The sequence below is a fragment of the Tachyglossus aculeatus genome, chromosome 20 (genome assembly GCF_015852505.1).
Source record: "Tachyglossus aculeatus isolate mTacAcu1 chromosome 20, mTacAcu1.pri, whole genome shotgun sequence".
In the NCBI taxonomy this organism is placed as follows: Eukaryota; Metazoa; Chordata; class Mammalia; order Monotremata; family Tachyglossidae; genus Tachyglossus; species Tachyglossus aculeatus.
In genome coordinates, this window is record NC_052085.1 from 10,934,876 (window position 1) to 10,960,615 (window position 25,740).

Genomic DNA, 25,740 nt, shown 5'->3' on the forward strand with positions numbered 1-25,740 from the left:
TTCTCTTTCTCTTTTATACCTACCTCCTCCTCTCCCTATCCCCTTCTTCTCTGTAGTTTTTTCCCTCCGCCTCTTTCTCTCTTTTATTTTCACCTTCTCCTCCTCTTCTCTCCCTTTTCCTTCTCCTCCTTTCTCCACATTTCCCTCTTCCTCCTTCCTTTCTCTTCTCCACATTTTCTCTTCCTTCTCCTCTGCCTCCATTCTCTTCCTCCTTTTTCTTCTCCATAGTTCTCCTCCTCCTCCTCTCCCTCCTAAGCTCCACGTGGGTGCATTTTGAGCTGCCCCGTACTCCCCCCTTTCTATTGGCTATGTTTCTTTAATTGTATTTCTTCTCCAGCAAGGGTGGTAGGCTCCTCTCCCTCCTTCATCTTGTCCATTGACCTTATAGACGATCTTCCCGGCTATCTCTGTTGTAACACAGATCAGGTTAATTACATCAATTAAACACCATGAGGTTTCCCCAACAAGCAGTGCACGGTAATTGAAGATGCCAGCAACTCCCCCCAACCCCCACTGCCCTCTGCCACGCTTCGTGTGGTTGTACGGATGGATTCAGAGAGCACAAACAGATACTCAGGAAGACCTAGAAACCCAGGCACACAGCCGGGCAAGAAAACAGAGAGGGACAACAGAGGGGTGACAAAAGGGATCCCTTATCTGCAGCTCAGTGCCTGAATAGAGAGAAACAGAGATCCGCAGAAAGCTACGGGGAGAGCGAGGCAATGAGAAAGGCACAGCAGTGTGACCTAGTAGTTAGAGCACAGGCCTGGGAGCTGGAAGGACCTGGGTTCTAATCCCAGCCCTGCCGCTTGTCTGCTGTGTGACCTTGGGTAAGTCACTTCACTTCCCTGGGCCTCAGTGACCCCATCTGTAAAATGGGGACTGCGACTGTGAGCCCCACAAGGGACAGGGGCTGTGTCCAACTGGATTTGTTTGTATCCACCTCAGCACTTAGGGCAGTGCGTGGCACATAATAAGGACTTAACAAATACCATCATTATTATATTCCTTACTCTGACTTTTGTCTTCCCTCATTAGAGAGTTAGCTCTGTGGGCAGGGATCACATCTACCAATTTGGTTGAATTATTTTATCCCAAGGGCTTACTTAGTACAGTGGTCTGCACAGAGTAAGTGCTCGATAAAAATCATTGATTGATTGATTAGTATTCATTCAATCATATTTACTGAGCGCTTTGTGTGCAGAGCACTGTACTAAGCACTTGGGAGAGTACAGTGTAACAATAAACAGAGACACATTCCCTGCCCACAACGAGCTTACAGTCTAGTTTAGTGCATTGCATCCAGTGGAAACTCAGTAAATGCCATGGTTACTAATGAGTGGTTTGTGCAGCGCCACTTGCACTCCCTCATCCCCGCCAGACATATTCTCTCTGGGCATGGATTGCAACAAGTGACTTAGGCAGGGGAGCAACAAGTTGCCAAATTCAGACAAAGCCTTTTTAAATGCAGGACTCATTTATGGCCAAGTAAAACACCCATCAAATCCCAAGAGTTTTACTGGCTAAAAGGAGAAGGTAATAAGGAAGCCCCATTCACCGCATTTAACTTCTTGGAATTGTGGAGTTGAAATTGACCATTGGCTCGTGTCCTGTTGGTGGGGATGCAAAGTTGTCAATTCAGACTGATTCTGTAGGAAAAATGAGTGTCCTTTGGCATGTCTTCCACCAAAGACCCTTTCAGCTAAAGTGCTTTATGTGTCATTTTATAATGCCCAATTTCCTGGGGAATGGGTTATGAGCCACTTCGTCAGTATGTATTTCTTTGAGTTCTCTTCAGGAATGCTGCCATAAGCAGCTGCTGTTTCCTTGGCAACGGTACAGAATAAACTTATTGCTTTGGGGGCATCTGTATCCGATGTGGGCAGTTTGGGGTTCTTTGTATCTTTTTCCTGTTTGTCGTCCAAAGAGAACCTGTCTTGGATAAGTATCTGATCTCTGTCTTGTCCCTGCCTTCTACCCGTTCCCCGTCTCTGTCAAAGCTCCTGCCCCTCTCCCTGTCTATCAGGGCTCCTGCTCCTCTCCCTGACCCTGTCAGTGTGTTTCTGCTCTCTCTGCAGCTGTCTTCTCTCCAGGGGCCCACTCTGCCAGATGGGCGAGGGGGGAGCGTGGGAGCAATGTATGTCTCGGTCATCTGCGGGCTGTCCCCGGGATCTGACCTTGCCCACCGTTAATGACTTCCTCGAGGGGTGCGGGTACAACAGGGGTGACCCCCCCCCCCCGCCCTCTCTAAGATCTTTACAATACATTGATTCCCCAAAAACCTAAAGAAAAACAGGTCAGTCAGATGTACACACATCTGACAGCCAGAGAGGTGACAGAGGAAAGGAGAGAAGTACCCCTGTCGGGAAACCGAGGCACAGAGAAGCTAATGACTTTCCCAAAGTCACACAGCAAGCAAGTGGCCAAGTCAAGAGTAGAACTCAGGATTTCCGACTCCGAGGCCCAATGTTCTTTCCATTAGGCCAATGCTTTTCATCTTCAAAATGCTGTACTTATACATGCACATACATATACATAGCCATAACCATGAATGTACACCTACATACACATATACGCACACATATAGCACACAAGTTAACACATAGACCTGTCAAGCCACTTACCATGGCTACCCCCAGCCTAGATTAGGCACCACCATATTGCCATGCTGAAAGGAGGAGTAGAAACAGCTCAGTAGAAGCTAGGAGTTTGAGTTCTGATACGGATAATAATTATGATTTTTGCTAAGCACTTCGAATGTGCCAAGCACTGTGCTAGATGCTATAGAATCAGATCAGACCAAGTCCCTAACCCAGGTGGGACTCACAATCTGACGGGGGAGGCATTTAATCCCCATTTTACAGATGAAACCAAGATCCAGAGAAATGAAGCGACTTGTCCAAAGTCACGCAGCAGGCAAGTGGTAGAGCCGGGATTAGAACCCAGATCTCATTACGACTGGCCCTGTCATTCCTGTCATTCAATTAGGCCCCGCTGCTCCTCAGAAATGACCTCATTAGGAGGGAGTCCGGGAAAGCGCCCAAATGGGCCAAGCATTTTGACTTTCCAGAGAGGAATAACAAAGACTAAATAAGCCATCAAAGCATTTGGCTAGAAGTTCTGAGCAGGTCCCCCACAGGACTAAGGGAGGGGGCTAATTCAATTAGTCCCCTTCAATTCAGTAACAAGCAGAACAGTCCATCGCTTGGGACCAGCCCTCACAACCAATCAGCTTCTCCATCTACACAGATATACACGACCCTCCAGCCCCTGGTTATTTGTTTGGTTTTTAGTTTGGGGGGTTTTTTTTTGCAAAAGAGGGTAGAACTGAATTTTCGAATGTGAGCCAAAGTAAAGAAATGTCTTGCACGTCGCGGGGAAAAGCAAATGAGTCCGTGCCTGGGCTCTTAATCTCTGTTTTTATGTCTCCAACAATCTCGTGGTTAATTAGCAATTTGCTGCCCACCAGTATGCAAATGAGTGACAAGAGTGGGCCTTCTGCATCTGTAATTATTCTGTTGATTTACAAACCACTTTTCCCTTCAGTGTTGGTTTGTGTGCGTGCGTGTGTGCGTTCCCGCATCGTGGATTTCATTATTTTTAGGAACATGCCCCGTGCATTTTTATGGTTTCATAGTTCCACCCTCCAAAACCTGCCCGTGTTTTTCCAAAAGATACGTTTGCTAGGAATTGCCTGGCCCCCAAGGAGTTGGTACAGGGATGATCTGGGCACGCTTGATTCCCCCTAATTGCAGCGTGCGGGGGAAGACTGAGGCACCCCCATCTCCATTACCACCCGATTCCTCTCGAGGACTGGGCAGCTCTGGTAATATTAGGTTTTCTCCCAAGCCAGTGCTTGAGAGTCCAATCTGGCTCTCCTTAATCCATCTGATGACTACATCCCAGGAGCACGTTTGGCCGCTCTGTGGTTAAAATGTTATCCCTTTTTTTTTTTTCTTGGCCCGGGCATTAAGAGGGCCTCTCGTGTTAAATTAAGTCAATTAATAAATGGAGACATTAAGCAATCAATTTTGGCAGCCCGAGTTCTCCGTGAACGGCGTACGGTTGGCTGTAGTCACAAGATAAATGCAATGTGCTGATGTATGGTAATGTTCAATAATACATTCTCCACCAGGCTGAATTCATCAGGGAGTTTCTGGAGGGGAGACATTTGTTATTGGCTGTCTCTGCACCTCAAGGATAAGATTTCTGTCCTTTTGATTGGTCGACTCACTGCTGCAAGATTCTAACCATCTTATTTTGATGAGGAATATGAAGGCACGCTAAGCGGGGCTCAATACTAGCCGGCTCCTCTATCGCTCCCCTTCGTCAACAAACTCCCACTCCCCCCCCACCCCACCCAAAATAAGTTGTGATGCTTTTCTTCACCCAGTGCTTTGGGGCTGTATTAGATCTCATCCACCTCCGGTTTCAGCACTACGAGGCGAAGAGGGTCTTCTCAGCTGCCGGGCAACTCGTCTGTGTTGTCAACCCAACCCACAACCGTAAGGTGAGTTGCTCTGTCCGGTGTTTTCCGTCGGCATTTCTGCCCCAGTGCTGCTCCCCAAGGAAATCCCACGCTGGTCTAGGGGGATCGGAGGGATTGGGAGCAAAACCCCGGCCTGGTTGCGGGGGAGGATGGGGATTTTCATCTGGTTCTGTGGATTTGGAAGGTGCCTCCTTTCCTCCCACCGTACATTGCAAGGAAACCAGGGGTAGAGGCTCTGGTTGTTGGCTTTCTGCCCTGTGCCGGTGTAGGGGGATACATGGGCTGGAGTGAGGGCTCTGGTGTGTCCCCATCCCCCTGGCTTGCTGCCGGATCACAAGCGTTAACCCTGTAAACGTTAAGGAACGAGGAGTGTTTTGGAAAGTTAGGTCTTCGTTTGCAACAGAAACACTCTCGCCAGCCCTCGGCTTCAACTCCGAGGAAAGGGTGCCGAAACGGAGCAGGGAAAGCCGAGGCGGGGGACTTTAATTTTAATTGCCTGTGGCTCTAGAAGGGGATTTGACTCAGTCATCTGTCACGCTCAGCCTCCTGCTTCTTTCTCTTCGGCAAGTTGGCTGTGTTCCAGACACAGGGACAGAAAGGAGCCGAGATTTGCTTTAACCTAGCCAAGTCATTTCCATTTGCTGGATGAGACGAGAGCATTCCCCAGCCGCCCGTGTTTGCCTTTGCCCCGACCCAAGATGAGATTTCTGTCATTGAGTCTGCACCTGCTCTTGAAGGGTTAACGTCTCTTTGATCCAACAGGCAGAGTAACGGGGTGGTTGCTGACCGGCCCAGCCTGGATATGTCCCTGGAGGGGGGAAGGGGAGGAAGAAATGGGGTGGGGGAAGAGGAGAGGAGGCTCAAGATGCCCGAGCACCAAAGTTAACAAATGTGGCCCTTCCTTCCAGCAAACTCACACTGGCAGGAAGCATTGTGAAGCCCCATTCCTGCAGTGCCCCGTAGCCCCCTTTGACCTCAGATTCAGAGACAGGGGATGGGGAGGGTCCCCCTGATGGGGTGGAAACGGTCCTCAACCTGGTGGTCCCTCACTTCGAGCTGGGAAACTGCCGGCACCAGGGCGCCTCTCGCAAAACGCTCCTTTTCCGAGTTGCTGACACTTGTGTTCCCGCGGGCCTTTTGTGCTTCTGGTGCCTGGGGTTTATGTTCCTTTCTGTGGATTTGGGGTCGTCCTGCCTCCCCCTTTCACTTGGAGGCTCCTCAGAGGCAGAGACCGTGCCCCGTGCTTTCTTGGTACTTTCTCGTAGAATCTCTTCCAGAGCTTTGCACATAGTGGGCGCGCACCGACTGTCCGATGAGAGTCCCGGGGGCTGAATATTTAATTTGGGACTCATGTCTGCTGTAACTTGATTCCTTTCCATTCCTTGAATGTCCAGCGTATCCCTCTCCCTCGACCCACTCATAATGTTTTTTTATAATAATTTTTTTTACCCACACAGTTTCCTGGTGTATATGGCACATATGCTTCTGTATCGATAAGCCTGTTACATTAATCATAATAATAATGACATGTATTAAGCGCTTACTATGTGCAAAGCACTGTTCTAAGCGCTGGGGAGTTTACAAGGTGATCAGGTTGTCCCACGTGGGGCTCACAGTCTTAATCCCCATTTTACAGAAGAGGTAACTGAGGCCCAGAGAAGTTAAGTGACTTGCCCAAAGTCACACAGCTGACAAGTGGCGGAGCCAGGACTTGAACCCATGACTTCTGACTCCAAAGCCCGTGCTTTTTCCACCGAGCCACGCTTCTTCCCTACCGCTTTATCCTAAGTATTCATTTGTGAATACCTCAGTTTACCATTCTGGTACTTGGATTCCTAAGGACTTCTGAAACCACAGTATCTCACAGTTTCAGAATGAAGACATCTTTGTGATTAGCAGAATCAGGGGCTGAGTTTGATGATGTAAAGGAGACAAGAGAGGTAAGAACTGGGCATGGAGAAATTTTCCCGAAAGTTTTCCCAAAAAATAGTGGTTAGCTGAATATAGAAACGGAACCAGTCAATTAATCAGCTGCCTTAATTTAGCTGCAGCACCAAATGTCCTAAGCGTGTTCATATAACCCTGACTTTTATTTTAGGAAGCGGTTTCACAGGATTCATTATTCACAAACTGACTCCTTGTAATGGTCAGTTATATTTCCTGAGTGCTCACTGTGTGCAGAGCACTGTACTAAGTGCGTGAGAGAGTACGATAGAGCAATACAACAGACACATTCCCTGTGAATGGTCCCTATAGCATGTTGGACAGCAGTTTAACCCGGTAGTGGTATCCAGTGAGCCACATGGGACAGGGACTGAATCCAACCCGGTTTGCTTGTACCTACCCCAGCGCTTAGTACAGTGTCTGGCACATAGTAAGCGCTTAACAAGCGCTCATCACCATCATTATTATTACTAAGTCTTGCACTCCCCCAAATGCCTAATGCTGTGCTCTGCATAGAGTTCATTTGAAGCTCTTTGAAAGCAGGGATGGTAGAGAATGGAAGAGGGATGGTAGAGAAGCAGTGTGGTTTAGTGGAAAGAGCACGGGCTTGGGAGTCAGAGGTAACGGGTTCTAATCTCGGCTCCGCCACTTGTCAGCTGGGTGACTTTGGGCAAGTCACTTAACTTCTCTGGGCCTCAGTTCCCTCATCTGTAAAATGGGGATTAAGACTGTGAGCCCCACGTGGGACAACCTGATAACCAGTGCTTAGAACAGTGCTTGGCACATAGTAAGCACTTAATAAATACCATCATCATCATCCTTATTGTTATTATTATTATTACCAGCTCTATTGTATTTTCCCAAGTGCTCAGTACAAATGCTTTGCACAAAATAAATGCTCAATAAATACCTTTGATTGATTAATTACCATGGCAAAGAGCTGCCTTAATAGGCACCCATTGGGACCTGGACTTTTGGTCACCGCTGGTCTTCAGCCCCACCCAGAGCTCGGATCTCTTTTTCTTCCAGTATGAAGGGCAGGACCATTTCCATATGCTGGGAGAAGAGAGGGTCCCAAGGCATCATCATCAATCGTATTTATTGAGCGCTTACTATGTGCAGAGCACTGTACTAAGGCAGACCTTCTTGACACAAAACTAAATGGGAGGCAGCTTGTAATCCCCACAGAATGTTTTTAAAAGGGGAAAGGAAATAACAGGAGCGGGCTAGTGTCTTCTCTCCTATCTCTCTCCTTCCCCACCTCCGCTGGGTAGGACGGGTTAATATGCACAGTTGAGGCTAAGAAATAATAGATTCCAACCTCACGTTCCCTGTCTGAATTGGATGCAGGCTCAAATAAGATTGGGAAGTCTGTGAATTTCTTTCTGGGAGCATTTTGTGTCCTGCCCTTTCTGAAGCTTTCTTGAGCACGCTGACAGCGTATTAGGACCAGAGTCAAATCCAAATTCCCCTGCTGAGCGGAGAAAATCGTGTCCTTATCATTCTTCTGTAGGTCACCTCCATTCTCGATCTTATTAGGACCATTACTTAGTAACCTAGAATTCCTTCAAGCAGAGACACAAGCTGCCGCCTTCTCTTTTGAAATCAAGCAAAAGCTCTCCGGTTTTAGCAAGAACTCTGACTGGACAATTATACTCGGTAGATCCGTCCTAATTTAAAAGGATTGCTTAGGGTAATAATGCCCGTTGCTCTGGCTTGAGGGACTGTAGGTTCTGTGGGAGTTTTCACGTGTCCTCCGGACACGGAATGAATCAGTAAACCAGGCCCCGGCTGCTTGGAATCAACCAATCAATCAATCAATCATATTTATTGAGCGCTTACTGTGTGCAGAGCACTGTACTAAGCACTTGGGAAGTACAAGTTGGCAAGATATAGAGACAGTCCCTACCCAACAGTGGGCTCACAGTCTAAAAGGGAAGCCAAAGTAGATTCCTGGCTTTCTTGTTCTCTCCCTCCTGGGCAGATTCTCGAGCTCGTACCCAGCCCCTGGACCCAAAGAAAAGAACCCAACAGTCTTGCCTCCGCTCACCCTCCTAGGCATCTCCATTTCCAGAGAGGTTTGGGGAATGAGGAAAAAAAGCAGGCAAGGGGCAGCAAAGTCTGCTCCTGATCCCAAGTCGGCTCTTGCCCGATTTGCTTCCCTGCCTTCCAGGTGTTTCTTATCAAAAAATCCCCAAACCTTTCCTGCCCCCTCATACCCACTGCCCCAGTTGCTGCCCCAGGGGCCTGCTTTGGTGAACTCCAAATGGTCTTCTCCACCTTCTCTAAAAGAGGCAGCATCGCCTAGTGGAAAGAGCACAGGGCTGGGAATCAGAAGACCTGGATTCCCTAATCCTGGCTCTGCCACTTGCCTGCTGGGTGTCCTTGGGAAAGTCACTTAACTGCTCTGTACCTCGGTTTCTTCATCTGTAAAATGGAGATTCAATGCTTGTTCTCCCTACGTCCTCTTAGAGGATGAGCACCGTGTGGGCCAGGAACTGTATCAATCAATCAATCGTATTTATTGAGCGCTTACTATGTGCAGAGCACAGTACTAAGCGCTTGGGAAGCACAAATTGGCAACATATAGAGACAGTTCCTACCCAACAGTGGGCTCACAGTCTAAAAGGGGGAGACAGAGAACAAAACCAAACATACTAACAAAATAAAATAAATAGAATAGATATGTATAAATAAATAAATAAATAAATAAATAAATAAATAAATAAATAGAGTAATAAATATGTACAAACATATATACATATATACAGGTGCTGTGGGGAAGGGAAGGAGGTAAGAAGCGGGGGATGGAGAGGGGGACGAGGGGGAGAGGAAGGAAGGGGCTCAGTCTGGGAAGGCCTCTTGGAGGAGGTGAGCTCTCAGCAGGGCCTTGAAGGGAGGAAGAGGGCTAGCTTGGCGGATGGGCAGAGGGAGGGCATTCCAGGCCCGGGGGAGGACGTGGGCCGGGGGTCGATGGCGGGATAGGCGAGAACGAGGTACTGTGAGGAGATTAACTGTATCTGACCTGATTACCTTTTTTGTCGTTGTTTTAAATGGTATTTGTTAAAGTGTTTATTGTGTGCCAGGCACTGTACTGAGCGCTAGGGTAGACACAAGCTAATCAGTTGGACAGTCTACGTTCTACTTGGGGCTCACAGTCTTAACCCCCATTTTACAGATGAGGTAACTGAGGCACAGAGATGAGAAGTGACTTGCCCAAGACTGCACAGCAGACAAGTGGTGGAGATGGAATTAGAATTCAGGTCCTTCAGATTCCCAGACCCATGCTCTATCTATTAGGCCATGCTGCTTCTTTTCCCCAGTGCTTGGTAAATTGGCAAGTGCTTAATAAGTACCAGCGTGGCTCCGTGGAAAGAGCCCGGGCTTTGGAGTCAGAGGTCATGGGTTCAAATCCCGGCTCCGCCAATTGTCCGCTGTGTGACTTTGGGCAAGTCACTTCACTTCTCTGGGCCTCGGTTCCCTCATCTGGAAAATGGGGGTTAAGACTGTGAGCCCCCCGTGGGACAACCTGATCACCTTGTAACCTCCCCAGCGCTTAGAATAGTGCTTTGCACATAATAAGCGCTTAATAAATACCATTATTGTTATTATTATTATTATTTACCACAGTAGTTATCTAGAGAACTGTAAACTTCCCCCGGCACTTCAGAATGCTTCTGCTCTGCTTTCCCTTCTAATCTTCTCCTTTGGCACGAAGACCCGGCCCCAAATCCCGGCATGCAGGAGAGGCTGGCCGAAGGCCGGGTTGAACCAGCCCCATGTAGGCTCAGCATTTAACAGGCTCCGATGGTAGACCAGAGGGCAGATTTAGGGCGAGCACGTGAGCCCCTTGGGGCGATAATAATAATAATAATAATAATAATAATAATAATAATAATAATAATAGCATTTGTTAAGCGCTTACTATGTGCAGAGCACTGTTCTAAGCGCTGGGGGGGGATACAAGGTGATCAAGTTGACCCACGTGGGGCTCACAGTCTTAATCCCCATTTTACAAATGAGATAACTGAGGCACAGAGAAGTTAAGTGACTTGCCCAGGGTCACACAGCAGACATGTGGCGGAGCCGGGATTCGAACCCATGACCTCTGACTCCAAAGCCCGGGCTCTTTCCACTGAGCCACGATGCCTCCGTCCCACTGCCAGAGCAGCTCTCTAATGATTCCTGGGACCCATTCCCCACATCAAAGGCAGGTTCGAGCACGATTCACCAGCTCTCTCTGGGGGAGCCAGTCTAGTGATGCCTTCTCTGTCTAATCTCTGTGGTAACCCATTAACCTTGAGTTTGCACACACTCACACTCACACTCACACCCCACCTCCCCCCCGCAGAGGCTTAGCCCAGGGTACATGGAACAGCCAGGGCTTTATTTTTAACGGAGCCACAAACTACAAATGATCAAACTGTGCTTACCTACAGGGCACTGCTTGAAACAAGCAGTTCGGGGGGGCGTAAATGAAAGGGTTTGAAAAATAAAGCCCAGGGGGTGGGATGGGAGAGGAAGGTTTGGTTTATCACCACAAAGGTGAAGGAAGTGAATGTCCTCTGCCATGAGTTGCCTTCTCAGGACAGTGTCCTGTTTTTTCCACTGTGATGAGCTTGAGTGTATGTTTCCCTTTTAATCACTGTATCTTGTAAGTGATCATATCATCTCCCATCTCCTTCCCTCCTCCTTCCCCATCTCCTTCCCTCCTCCTTCCCCATCTCCTTCCCTCCTTTCCTTTCTCCTTCCTTCCTCCTTTCCCTTCTCCTTTCCTCCTCCTTCCCCATCTCCTTCCCTCCTCCTTTCCCATCTCCTTTCCTCCTCCTTTCCATCTCCTTTCCTCCTCCTTTCCCATCTCCTTTCCTCCATTCCCATCTCCTTTCCTCCTATCCCATCTCCTTTCCTCCTTTCCCATCTCCTTTCCTTCTTTCCCATCTCTTTTAGACTGTGAGCCCACTGGTGGGTAGGGACTGTCTCTATATGTTGCCAACTTGGACTTCCCAAGCGCTTAGTACAGTGCTCTGCACACAGTAAGCACTCAATAAATACGATTGATGATGATGATGATGATGATGGTGATGCATTTCGTATAGGAAACTGCAAGAGCGTTTTGGCAGACGTTAGCCTTCCTTCCAAGAGCAATTCAGGAGCTGCCGCACTCTAAAACTACCAGGTCCTGTTAAACTTCTGTCTTACCTCAGCAACTGTGAGGAAAACTCTGGCTCGGTGGAAAGAGCACAGGAGTCAGAGGTCATGGGTTCAAATCCCGGCTCTGCCAATTGTCAGCTGTGTGACTTTGGGCAAGTCACTTAACTTCTCTGGGCCTCAGTTACCTCATCTGTAAAATGAGGATGAAGACTGTGAGCCCCAAGTGGGACAACCTGATCACCTTGTAACCTCCCCAGCGCTTAGAACAGTGCTTTGCACATAGTAAGCGCTTAATAAATGCCACTATCATCATCAATTACCTTTGTTTTAAAAAAAATGAGAGAGGAGGGGGGAGTGTACCCTAGTAGAAAGAGCACAGATCTGGGAGTCGGAGGACCTGGGTTCTAATCCTGCCTCCATCACATGTCTATTGTGTGACCTTGGGCAAGGGACCCAACTTTTCGGTACCTCAATTTCTTCATCTGTAAAATGGGGGTGAGTCCCATGTGGGATAGGGACTGTGACCATCCCAATTACCATATATCTACCCCAGAATTTAGTAAAGTGCCAGGCCCACAGTAAGTGCTTAACAAATACATAGCACTTACGTCCATATCTTTAAATGATACATTATAGATTACTTATTTATTCACATTAATGTCTGTCTCCCCCTCTCAACTGTAAACTCATTGTGGTCAGGAAACACGTCTGCTAATTCTACTGTATTGTGCCCTCCCAAGTGCTTAGTATAGTGCTCTGCACATAGTGCTCAATAAATGATTTATTGATTGATTGACATTCAGTGAATATGCCAGGCATTGTACTAAGCACTGGAGTAGATCCCAGCTAATTCGGTTGGACACAGTCATGTTCCACGTGAGGGTCACAATATTAATCCCCACTTTACAAATGAGGTAACTTGAGGCTGAATTAAGTGACTTGCCCAAGGTCACACAGCAGACAAGCGGCAAAGCTGGAATCAGGACACAGGGCCTTCTGACTCCCAAATCTATTGTCTATCCACTAAGCCACACTGCTTCTCCTTGCTGTTGGCAGGGAACATTTCTAGTGAGAAATTGGCATTTGGGGATTAATTGCTTAGGATGCAATGGCTGCTGCAATCCAAATTAATGAGAACAGAAACCAGTCTGCAGGAGAATATTTCCACTTGGAATTCCAGGACTCTGTCAGGCATCATCAAAGCCTCTGGAGCGGAAAGGAGGGATGGGGAGGTCATTTTGCTTTCCTTTATTTGTTTATACTCGTAGTGAGGAAAATAGAATTTGCAAACACTTCCTTATTCTTTTACAACAATTACTAACTAATTCTTTTACTAACAGTCTCTGCTTTGGCAACACTCTAAACCTTCATCTGTGTCCCTTAAACTGGTCCGTGAAAAGGCCATCCTGGCTGCTTCTATCCCCACAAAGCGATTTTGGGAGCGTTTGGGGAACTCACTGAGGCCTGTGAGAGATTCGTAGCTCTGTGGATCGGAGAGCTGATGGTTCTCTTGTAGTCAATTCTTTTTTTTTTTTCGTATTTGTTAAGTGCTTACCATGTTCCAGGCACTCTAATAACTGCTGGGGTAGTTACAAGTTAATCAGGTTGGTCTCAGTCTACGTCCCACTTGGGGCTCACAGTCTTAATGCCCATACTGCAGATGAGGTACCTGAGGCTCAAAGATGTTCCGTGACTTACCCAAGGTCACACAGAGGCAAGTGGTGGAGCAGGGACTAGAACCCAGGATCTTCTGACTCCCAGGACTGTGCTCTATTCATTCATTCATTCAATTGTATTTATTGAGCGCTTACTGTGTGCAGAGCACTGTACTAAGCACTTGGGAAGTACAAGTCAGGAACATATTTACTAGATCATACTGCTTCCCAGTGTTATCCATGTTCTCTCTACCCATCCCAGGCTCCGAGCTCCCACACTAAACCTGTGAGAAGGGCCTTTGTGTATGAGCACAGGATTAGACTTGGGGCTCCAGTAGGACGGAGAGGCTGAGGAAAAGGAGGAAAGATCCAGAGAAAAGAGCAGCATGGCCTAGAGGAAGAGCACAAGACTGGGAATCAAGAGATATGGGTTCTAATCCTGCCTCTGCCAATTGCAGGCTGCGTGACCTCGGGCAAGCTACTTTCCTCATCTGATATTTTTCTTCAGCTGAATTGAAACCTTCCTGGCTGCGTCTCAATCCCAGCTGGAACATACAATTCCGGGAAGTCAGGCCCCCTCCCTGCTTCAAAGCATCCCGGGGCTTAAGAAGTCATGTTGACTGGACCAGGATGAAGCAAGTGAGATTGATTAATTCACTGTACCTGCTGCTGATTGTTCTCATAAATCACACGTGGGATGGTAGCCACTGCATCTCTCAGCTTTGCTGAGAAAAAGAACCTTCAAGTTTTGAACAATAAAATCACTTTCCAGTGAAAAAGCATTGTCTCCTTCCTCAACAAATTTTGTCCTTTCACTTTCCTCCCTGCTCCCTCTCACTCCCCCTCCCCATTACCTGCCCTCCCTTCCACCTAGGTAGCCACCAAAACAGAGAGATTCTCCCCAGGAGCACCATTTTACCCACAAATATCCTATTTGCAGGTAACACTGGTAGCAAGCATTTTATCTTAATCATCAGTATACCAAGCCAGACATCAAGCACTGTTTTCTGTAGTGTTCTCCTTGGTTTGGGAAGATTGATAATAATAATAATAATAACGGTATTTGTTAAGCACTTACTTTGTGCCAAGGGCTGTTCTAAGCGCTGGGGTAGATACAAGGTTATCAGGTTGTCCCATGTGGGGCCCACAGTCTTAATCCCCATTTTACAGATGAGGGAACTGAGGCACAGAGAAGTGAAGTGACTTGCCCAAAGTCGCACAGCTGACAGGTGGTGGAGCCGGGATTAGAACCCACGACCTCTGACTCCCAAGCCCAGGCTCTTGCCACTAAGCCATGCTGATGGGAGGCTGCTTAAAAATGGATTTGAGTTCTTTAGGGAAAAGGCCCCACCTGCAAAGTATTGCTCTTTAGTGATGATGACTGTACAACCCCTGAACTGCCATCATGCACTAATAATAATAATAATAATAATGATAATGGTATTTAAATGCTTACTATGTGCCAAGTTCTGTACTAAATGCTGTACTATAAGCTAGTCAGGTCTCACACGAGCCCACAGTCTGAGTAGGAGGCAGAACCTGTATTGAATCCCCTTTTTGCAGATGAAGGAACTGAGGCACAGAAAAGTTAAGTGACATGCCCATAGTCACATAGAAAACAAGTGGGAGAACCAGGATAAGAGCCCAGGTCCATGCCCTTTCTGGTAGGCCACACTGTTTCCATTGGTTTGTGAGCCATATTTTAACACCTCAGGAATTCGCTTGGGCCTAAGCCTTTGAATTATCTGTGCCGTGTCTAATTATCTACTATCAACCGAGGCTCATTCAGATTGTCCGCCTCTCCCCTGTTGTCTGGAGTTGTGTCCTCTTGACAAATAGCCCTGTGACAGGAGGTGGGAGGGGAAAAGGGGGGCCACGTTTCATTTCCTCAATGGAGCCTCCATATCCATTTTCAATCAATAGTGAGAAGGCCTCCAGAACCTCTGTCGGAATCACCCAGAGAGTGGGTTAATAACAGGAATAACACATAAAGGTCAGCCGGCTTCCACGGAGACCGGTTTGCAAGTCTCCCCGAAGGCCCCTGGGTCGGCAGAGATAAGTGCACATTCGAAGAAGGAGCCAAATCTGGCAGCCGTGAAAGCGAAGGGAGGAACTCGGTCTAAGGAAAGGGAGACGTTGGCAGAAGGCTGCGGAAAAAAGCCGTACTTGGAGGAGCACAGTCACAAGGATGAGCTGGAATCGCCCGGAGTCTGAGACGCAAAGCGGGTAACCACTTCAAGACTGTGTTGGGCAAAGGGCCCACACTGGCACAAACAGATATAGTCATTCAACCGCACACACTCCACAGAGGCAGTGGGGGCATTGGACCCTTTAACTGTGTGCTCTGGACTTCCAGAATGCCTCATCCCAAATCTCTCACAATACCTGGGAATTTCCCATCGGAACTGAAAAGACCTAAAATGAAGGAGCCTGTCACCTTCCCTGTCTTGATCCCTCATCTAAAATCCCCATCCCCTTAATGCTCTCGTTCCCAAGGTGAAAAACTGTTACACACACACACACCCCATCAAAATTCTAATGATCTATATAGCTTTATTGACTTATTCACAATAGCCTTAGAATTTTGATGGACTTCTGCTAAATTTGCTTAGTTTTTCCGGAGTCCAGGCCTGTCGACGACGTCTGAACCTTTTGTAAAAGCGACGCGTGCAGCTTTAGAGTTCGCGGAGCTTCCCCCTGTACTGAAAGCCATGCTCAGCACCAAATGACAGGATGAGATCACCAACCACTTAATACAGTCCTCCGCCCACAGTGAGTGCTCAATAAAAGCTATTTGATATGGCCCAACAGCTCATTCTCCCCAACCAACCAGAAATTGGCAGAGAAAATCCTGGACCAAGAAAATGAGCATCAGGCACCATCGCTTAAGAGTTTGTTAGAAAAATCTTCCCCCAGGAGAAATGAAGCTGAGATGGGGAAGTTCTGGGGGAGGAGGTGCCTGTTACAGGAGAACTGGAATCCTGTAAATCGGAGCCCTAATGACTGACAGTGAAAATGAAGGTAACAGAGAGCGTTTCCCTCAATGTCTAGCCACAGATGAGTTTTTCCTGGGCTCCAGAGAGATGATTGGCCATTACACACTCTGCTCGTGGAGCTTATCAAATTAGGGAATGCATTTTTAAATTCAATTACATCGTCGGTGGAAATGAGCCCACCGACGCTGGTAATCTCTGCTAGAGACTTACACGTAGTCTATAAAACTGGGGCTTTCTGAGCCTAATTTTGAACGTTTATTCCCAATATAAATTTAAGATCTGTCTTCCAAAAGGGAAGTTAGTTAAAACGGATCGTAGGGTGGCATGCCCTGACCGATGGAGGGGGTTTAGCGGGGAGGAAGAGTTCATTAGTTTGAATTAGTCTAATCACTAATATTGCATTAACAGTTCAGTGAGGAAAAGTAATTACTCACAAAGCCGCTGGATTAGATGGAGAGAATAAGATTCAGCATATGAAACTGTTAGCATTTTGGAGATTAAAACATGCCTTCTCCCATTCACGGGCGCGTAAAGGTTACCCAGAGGTGGCTTAAACTAACCATATCCTTCATCGGAGGAGGAAGCAGGGAGAATTGTAGAATTGAATGTGAGTTTGTCATTTTACTAGTCCTTCCTCCATGTGTAGAGAAAGCCCGAGTCCTGATTAGTTTATAATTTGCATAGCCATTCTGTTTGGTCTCTTTGTCTGGATTAGATTCAGCTGCATTCTTACTCAACAGCCTCCTAAACCCAGCGGAAAAACAGAGACAAATGAAACATGTCAGTAGAGATGGAGAGGAAGCGGCAAGGTCTAATGGAAAGAGCCCAGGCTTGGGTTCTAGTTCTGGTTCTGCCACTTGCCTGTTGGGCGTCTTTGGGCGAGTCACTTAACCTTTCTGGGCCTCAGTTACTTCACCTGTAAAATGGGGATTTAATCCTACTCCCTCCTACTTAGATTATGAGCCCCAATGTGAGACCTGGACTCTGTCCAAACTGCTTCGTTTTATCTACCTCAGCATTTAGTATAGTGCCTGGCACTTAGTAAGAGCTTAACAGAAAACACGAAAAATAAATCTCCTGGACTGGGCGCTGGAAGGGTTTGCTGTTACCTATTTCGGTGGATTATTTTCACCATCAGGGATACTAAACCCTACTAAGATTGCGCCTCCTTCGGAAAGCCTCCCTTGACTCTTCTCCACCTATTTTCCCTCCCTTCTACATCACCCATGCGCTTGAGTCCATACCACCTAATCACTTAGGTACTCTCCAACCCCAGCAACACTTTCATAGAACAGTGCTCTGCACATAGTAAGCACTTAACAAATACCATCATTATTATTATTATTTCATACATAGCTTTGTACTCAGGGGCTTTCCCAACCTGTAATTTATATTAATGTCCGTCTCCCCCACTTGAGGGTGGGGATCGTGCCTACCAACTGGATTGTATCAGAATTCCTTCTGACTCGCAGGCCTGTGGTCTTTCCACGAGGCCACAATGATAGGGCACACTACTGTAGCCCTCAAGGAGGACGTAGGTTTTCTTTTTAGAGTTGGTACTGACTGGTTCTGGCTCGACTGTATTGCTGTATTGCCCAGGCCCGTACTAAACATTGTGCTAGGGGCTGGGATAAATAGGCTCCCCTCTCCTGCCACCCCCTGGGTTCTCTTCTTCCGGAAGCCACCTCCGATCTCCATGGCAACGGGCAAGTCGGAGGCAGCGGGAGGAGGGAGGACCAGAGGTGCGGGAAATCGGGGAAGAGGAGGGAGGTGGCTTCTGAGCAGCGGGGCTGGAGCTGGAGGTGCAGCCAGCAGGATGCAGGTATGGGCTCCTGAGGGCCCCGGGATCCAAGAACAACCTCAATGAGCCCAGCGCGGGCTGCGGTCTGGGGTCTCGGGGGGCCCGGCTAGGCCGGGCCCAGCAGCTGCCAAGACACTGGCACCTGAAGCCCCCACAGACACCTTGAGCCCCACATCAGACCGGGACTGGGGCTGGCCTGATTATCTCCTATCTACCCCAGCGCTTGGTACAGTGCCCAGAACGTAGTAAGCGCTTAACAAATAAAGTGGGGAACTGGTCTGGGCACCAGGTAGATTCGCCGACGGTGTTGGGAAGAAGCGTGGCTCAGTGGAAAGAGCACGGGCTTTGAAGTCAGAGGTCATGGGTTCAAATCCTGGCTCCGCCACTTGTCAGCTTTGTGACTTTGGGCAAGTCACTTCACTTCTCTGGGCCTCAGTTACCTCATCTGTAAAATGGGGATTAAGACTGTGAGCCCCACATGGGACAACCTGATCACTTTGTAACCTCCCCAGCTCTCCCCTGGGCCTGGAATGCCCTCCCTCTGCCCCTGCGCCAAGCTAGCTCTCTTCCTCCCTTCAAGGCCCTGCTGAGAGCTCACCTCCTCCAGGAGGCCTTCCCAGACTGAGCCCCTTCCTTCCTCTCCCCCTCGTCCCCCTCTCCATCCCCCCATCTTACCTCCTTCCCTTCCCCACAGCACCTGTATATATGTATATATGGTTGTACATATTTATTACTCTATTTATTTATTTATTTATTTTACTTGTACATTTCTATCCTATTTATTTTATTCCGTTGGTATGTTTGGTTCTGTTCTCTGTCTCCCCCTTTTAGACTGTGAGCCCACTGTTGGGTAGGGACTGTCTCTATGTGTTGCCAATTTGTACTTCCCAAGTGCTTAGTACAGTGCTCTGCACATAGTAAGCGCTCAATAAATACGATTGATTGATTGATTGATTAATTGTTGGGAGTCAGGGCCACGAGCAGATCGGAGATAACATATTTACCCAGCGTGGTGCGGGCGGAAAGGGGAGGGGAGATGCGGAGCTGAAAAACAGGACAAAGAGCCAGGAGTAGAAATGAAACAAAACAGGGAGCCTGAGTCGCCCTTTCCCTGGGGAAAAGGGCCAGGAGACCAGGGAGTGATAGAATAGAACCAGTCCTGAGCTTCAATCCCAAAAGGAGCCTCTCTTCCTTGAATTCCAGCAGAGAAAGGACTAAATCACTGGGATGCCTTTCCCCCTCATTCTGGAGAGACTAAGCCTCCTGGCAGTGAATTAAATGTAAATGGATCAGAAGCCCACAGATTAAATTTCAGGAGAAATCGCATGAATGCCTAGCCTACTTTCTACTAAAATGATTGTCTAATATCGTCATGCACCGAAGGGTTTGGCGATGCCCACGTTTTCCGATTCACAAAATGAATCCTTAGATGAGCGGAGGTGGAAAGACTGTCTTTGGGAAGGATGTGGACGCAGTTACTGCTGATCTTAAATATTTGAGAACAGTAATGGTAGTTGTAAGTGCTTACCTTGTGCCAAGCACAGTGATAGATAGCTACAAGATAGGCAGGTCAGGCACAGTTCATTTCCCACGTGGGGCTCACTAAGCGGAGAACAGACATTTCAGACCCATTTTACATATGAGGAAACTGAGGCACAAAGAAGTTAATTGACTTGCCCAAGGTCACACAGCTGGCAAGTGGTGGAGCTGGAATTAGAACCCAGGTCCTCTGATCCCCATTCTCTTTCCACTAGGCCATTCTGCTTCTCATTACTTCTACTTGTACTCGTGAATTCATCCTATATTCTTGAAAATAGAGTCTATTAAGTCCTCATTCATCCTCCAGCCTCCACTACAGCACCATGTGGGGCAGGGACCTTGTCCAATTTGATTACCATCTAACAACTCCAGGGCTCAGCACTCCCGGCACTATACTAACCCATTTTCATCTATCTTCCCCATAATAATGGTAACTGTGGTATCCGTTCGGTGCTTACTATGTTCCAGACACTGTACTAAATGCAAGCTAATCAGTGCTCTACGAGCTCAGCTCAGCACTAATCAGGTTGGACAGTCCCTGCCCCACATGAGGCTCACAATCTCAATCTCCATTTTACAGATGAGGTACTAAGGCACAGAGAAGTGAAATGACCTGTTGGTCATCCAACAGACATTTGGCGTCCACCGCAAAGTGGCAGAGACAGGAGTAGACCCCAGGACCACTGACTCTTGAGCCCGTGCTCTTTTTTTTTGGTATTTGCTAAGTGCTTACTATGTGCAAAGCACTGTTCTAAGCGCTGGGGAGGATACAAGGTGATCAGGTTGTCCCCTGTGGGGCTCACAATCTTAATCCCCATTTTACAGGTGAGGTAACTGAGGCACGGGGAAGGTAAGTGACTTGCCCAAAGTCACACAGTTGACAAGTGGTGGAGCCGGCATTTGAACCCATGACCTCTGGCTCCTAAGCCCAGGCTCTTTCCACTGAGCCACGTTGCTTCTCAAGGCCACAGAAGTTTACACAGTAGGCTGTATCTCTTGGGGTGCCTCAGAAGGGACAGTAGCCCCAAGCTTGAAATGGCATACGGACATTGTGTTTCCAGAAGTAGCAAAGCCCCCTTGAACTCCTGAAAATTGAGCCGCCACTAGTCTGGTTTGGCCAAAAGGTCTTCCCGCATCTGGCTCACCCGGGAAAATATTGGGGATGTCAGAAACTAAGGAAACGGATTGTTCTTCAGAAATGATGACCGTTCTAAAACATGTTATTTGAGCAGGGGAAATTGGCCGTAGTTGCTGGAGACTATCTCGTTAAAGAGTCAGAAACCCATAAATATTCCATTTTCTACTGCTGAAGTTCTCAGATTCATAACTGCCCAAAGCTCCCATCAGGTTTGTTGGTGTTTAAAATGCAAATCTTTCGCCCCTGAATATTCACAGCACAGGAGAGCCTCTCGATGGCTTGTCCTTGTGCTGGGTTTTTCTCTTGGCTGCACGCTTGAGGACATGCTCTTGGGTTCTTTTCCTCTGTCCTGTACGTCATCATCAATCAGTCGTATTTATTGAGCGCTTACTGTGTGCAGAGCACTGTACTAAGCGCTTGGGAAGTACAAGTTGGCAACATATAGAGACAGTCCCTACCCAACAGTGGGCTCACAGTCTAAAAGGGGCGGGGGGTGGCCATCTCTGCTGAAAAAGACTGGGATTTGATAATAATAACGGTGGTATTTGTTAAGTGCTTAGCCTAGGGGAGGGTGGCCATCTCTGCGGAAAAAGACTGGGATTTGATAATAACAACGGTGGTATTTGTTAAGTGCTTCCTACGTGCCAAGCACATGGATACAAGACAATCAGGTCCCACATGAGACCAAAGTCTAAGTAGGAGGGAAAACAGGTACTGAGTCTCTATTTTGCAGTTGAGGGAACTGAGGCACGGAGCAGCCAAGTGAGTTGCCCAAGGTCACACATCAGGTAAGTGGTGGAGCCGTAAACAGATCCCAGATCCTCTGATTCTCAGGCCCGTGATCTTTCCACTAGGCCACATGGCTTCTTGATAAGCGTTTACTACCTGCACGGCACTGTGCTAAGCTCTGGGGGAGATACACTATAAGCAGATCAGATCAGCAACAGGACTTATTTAGCACTTATGCACAGAGCAGATGGGAAGTGTGTCCATGGAGTCGCTGAGTTGGAAACGATTCGACCGCATTGGAAGAAGAAGAGGTACAGAGCAGTCAATCAAGAGGACTTATTGAACGCTAACTCTATGCAGAGCACTGTCCTAAGCAACTGAGCACTGTATTGAGTGCAGAACCCATAGGTGGAAATAAGACACAGTGCCTGGCCTCGGGGCTTCCCAATATAGGACACACAAGGAGCGAAGAAGCAATAAAATAATGAAAACAACATAAACACCAAGGGCAACCACACAAAATGAAAATAAAAAACAATAGAATACTGTAGCCAGAGGAGCAGAATTTCAGTTTCAACGTTGCCTTGTGGGCCTGTCAAAAACCTCTCCTTCCTCATTCTTAGACTGTGAGTCCCCCCGGGAATCAGGGACCGTTTCTATCGCTCATCCATGGACTTGATAATTATGGTATTTTCTTTCCCTGTGAGTTCTTGAGTATTACTACTAAACATTTTGATCCTTTTAGAATTTTGATTCCCGCCCCATCCCCACCCTAATGTAAATATTCTTATACTTAATTCTCCCGGCTATAATCAATTTTAATGTTTGTCTCCTTCTGTAAACTCTAATCTTGTGGGCAGAGATTGTGTCTACCAACTCTATTGTATTGTACTTTCCCAAGTGCTTAGTACAGTGCTCTGGGCAAGGTAAGCACACCATAAATACCACTGATTGATTGATTATTCTTACTATTATTACTAGTACCACTTCGACTGCTACTGCTCAGAGTCCAAACTCCCCAGTGACTGCTCCCGCCTTCATCACAGCCTTCCTGAGGCCAGACTGAGCCCGCTCCTTCTTCTCCCCCGGCTCCCCCTCCCCATTCCCCCCACCTTACCTGCTTCCCCTCCCCACAGCACCTGTATATATGTATATATGTTTGTACGGATTTATTACTCTATTTTATTTGTACATATTTACTCTATTTTATTTTGTTAATATGTTTTGTTTCGTCGTCTGTCTCCCCCTTCTAGACTGTGAGCCCACTGTTGGGTAGGGACCGTCTCTAGATGTTGCCAACTTGGACTTCCCAAGCGCTTAGTACAGTGCTCTGCACACAGTAAGCGCTCAATAAATACCATTGAATGAATGAACGAATGAATGAATTGCGGGAGCCGCCTGCTGAGGCCGAGTTCCCCATCCCACCAAGATGGTGTGAGGCAGGTGGGGCTGGACGCTCCAGGACGGCCCAGAGAAGAGCAGGTGCCGATTCCCTGGGATGCAGCGTGGCGGCGGTCCGGTGGTTTGGGGTGGCGGGGGGTGTGTGTGTCTCCGAGGGTTCCCCGTGGCCATCCTGGACCCTAACCCTCTTCTCTTCTGCCTGCAGCCTGTCCCCGCCAGACGCCCCATCGCCCAAGGCTCCCCGGACCAAGATGACTTCCACCTTCATCGCCACCACCTTCACCACCACCACCGCCACCACCCCCACCTCCGCCACCAAGAGCCCGCGCGGCCGGGTGGCCCCCCGCTGACTCCGTGCCCCCTCTTCTCCTGCCAGTGGGAGGGCCACTTGGAGGTGGTGGTCCCCCACCTACGGCAGAACCACAGGGTCAACATCCTCCAGGGCGCGGAGATCGTGTTTCTGGCCACGGACACGCACCTGCCGGCTCCGGCCGACTGGATCATCATGCACTCTTGCCTGGGCCACCACTTTTTGCTGGTGCTCAGGAAGCAGGAGAGACACGAGGGCCACCCCCAGTTCTTCGCCACCATGGTGCTGATCGGGACCCCCACGCAGGCCGACCGCTTCACCTACCGGCTGGAGCTCAGCAGGAACAAGAGGCGTCTCAAGTGGGAGGCCACGCCAAGGTCCGTCCTGGAATGCGTGGACTCGGTCATCAAGGATGGCGACTGTCTGGTCCTCAACACTTCCCTGGTCCAGCTCTTCTCCGACAACGGCAGCCTGGCCATCGGGATCGCCGTGACCGCCAGCCGGGTCCACGCCGCCGAAGCCGAGATGTAGCGACGCGAGCCCTTGGCCGGGCCACTGAGCGACGGGGCTCCAGACTTCTTCCGATGGGTCTCAGGTCTTTTGGGGTATTTAGTACTCGCCCCGCGTGGGCACTGTATTCTGTAAAACAGCCTGTGATTTAAAGTCTCGGTGTCACGTGTTCCCTGTTTCGTCGATGCGATTTTATGAAGCGTTTTAAAGATGTGTATTCGGTCAGATTGTTCGCTGCGCCCATAGCCACAAAGCCTATGGGACTAAAGTTGCTCTGGCTGGAAAGAGGGACGGAGCGACTTTTGAAGCCCCGTGAGCTCATTCCTTCCATACTCTTCTTGTCCACTTTGTGACCGGCTGAACATCGGGCTCCTGGCATCAGCAGGTAGGGAAGAAATCCCAGGAAAAACAACGATGACCTAGAGTAAATAGCCTGGGCTTGGGATTCAGAAGCCCTGGCTTCTGATCCTGTCTCTGCTGCTTGCCTCTTCTGTGCCTCCCTCCGCCACCTACACTAGCCCCGAGCGGGTTTGAGATTCGACCCGTTCGTTGAAATCTCATGATGCCCGGCTCTGGGGTGGCGGGGTGCCGAGGGACATCGAGAGGACCAGCCCAGCGGGGAGGGTGAAGGTGAGAGGCTGGCAAGGACCAGAAGGGCGGGATTGTAGGCTTTCCGGGACCGATATTCTGCGGAATTTGTACCATCACCCAGCTCAACAAGGCTTCACCCTGATAAGCTGATTGAACTATCTTGAAACTATCTGAAGCACAGGAACCCAGGTCCTGAGAAGACTCTTCATATGCAAATTAAAAGATAATGTGGCAGGTGTACACGTATCAGAAAAAAAATAAAAAGGTTTGGACTCAATGACATCAATGTGGAATCGATCTGACTTTTCCAAAAAAAGAACCAACCCCAAACCATAACCCTACCAATTTGGGGCAATGCCCAGGGCCAAAGACTCTACCCAAACGGTGTGGAAATGCCCTTGGAGCGAGTCTAGAGATTGAAATAAACTTATGTTTTTATAAAAGGGCACATGCCCCTTTGATATCCGTGTACTGTATTATTGCCAGGGCACGAAGCTACCCGAGAATGGGATTTTGGAACCTTCAGTTCAAGATAATTAATCTGTCTACTTGTTGGACCCGGGGAACTCTTCTAGCTCTGTTTATTTTTTTGTTTTTTTTAATGGTATATGTTAAGTGCTCACTGTGTGTCAGACACAATACTAAGCTCTGGGGTAGATATAAGATAATGGGACTGGATATAGTCCCTATCCCATATTGGGCTGACAGTATTAATCCCATTTGACAGATGAGGAAGCTGAGGCAGCACATACAGTAAAATTGGAACGATTCAGAGAAAATTAGTATGGCCTCTGCGCATTTATGACATGCAAATTTGTGACGCTTTCCATATTTTTAGCCCTAATTTCTTCTCCCACTCCCATCTGTCTCATCGTTGCACTTGGATTTGCACACTTTATTCACCCCCTTCTGCCCTACAGTACTTACGTAGCTACACATAATTTATGTATAATAATGTCTATTTCCTGCTCTGGACTGTAAGCTCATTACAGGCAGGAAACTATTACACTTAGTACAGTGCTCTGCACACAGTAAGCACTCAGTAAGTACAACTGATTGACTGATTGATGTGGAAGCTGAGGCCCAGAGAAGTTAAGTGACTTGCCCAAGGTCACACAGCAGATAAGCAGCAGAGCAGGGATTAAAACCCAGGTCCGTGCTCTTTTCACTAGGCCACCCTGCTTCTCTAGTTCCCTCCCGAAGCAGTCTTGGAGGCTGAAGGCAACTGTGTCCTTGCAGTTTCTTGTATGCAACTCTCACTGTCACTGCTGTGAGATGCATAAATATTCCCTGCATCCCTCATTCCATTAATTAGTCTCTGCATCCCTCATTCCATTAATTGGTCTCTGCATCCCTGATCCTGTTGGCCACTCTTAGCTCTTATCCGGTCAATCAATCATTCAAACAAATGCTATTTGCTGAGTGTTTACTATGTAGAAACTAAGTGCTTGGGGGAGTACAACAGAGTAAGCAGGCGTGATCCCTG

At 48.1% G+C, this 25,740-nt stretch overlaps 1 protein-coding gene and 1 non-coding gene across 2 annotated transcripts; both read left to right on the forward strand.

Moving 5' to 3' along the window:
* The first annotated feature begins 4,359 nt into the window (after positions 1 to 4,359).
* Positions 4,360 to 24,681, forward strand: SIAH3 (siah E3 ubiquitin protein ligase family member 3). Its single transcript, XM_038762023.1, has 2 exons — positions 4,360 to 4,510; positions 23,049 to 24,681. The coding sequence occupies exons 1-2, from the start codon at positions 4,376 to 4,378 to the stop codon at positions 23,682 to 23,684; spliced, it is 771 nt and encodes a 256-aa protein (XP_038617951.1). The 5' UTR covers positions 4,360 to 4,375; the 3' UTR covers positions 23,685 to 24,681.
* A 306-nt stretch (positions 24,682 to 24,987) lies between these two features.
* LOC119941676 lies at positions 24,988 to 25,090 on the forward strand. Its single transcript, XR_005455264.1, has one exon. It is a non-coding gene; the product is annotated as a U6 spliceosomal RNA (small nuclear RNA).
* Positions 25,091 to 25,740: the final 650 nt, after the last annotated feature.

Excerpts from the sequence above, each read along its gene's own strand:
- SIAH3 (XM_038762023.1), top strand. The coding sequence starts at position 4,376 with ATGCTTTTCTTCACCCAGTGCTTTGGGGCTGTATTAGATCTCATCCAC. Across the intron at positions 4,511-23,048 it reads ACCCAACCCACAACCGTAAG|CCTGTCCCCGCCAGACGCCC; the intron begins GTGAGTTGCTCT and ends TTCTGCCTGCAG.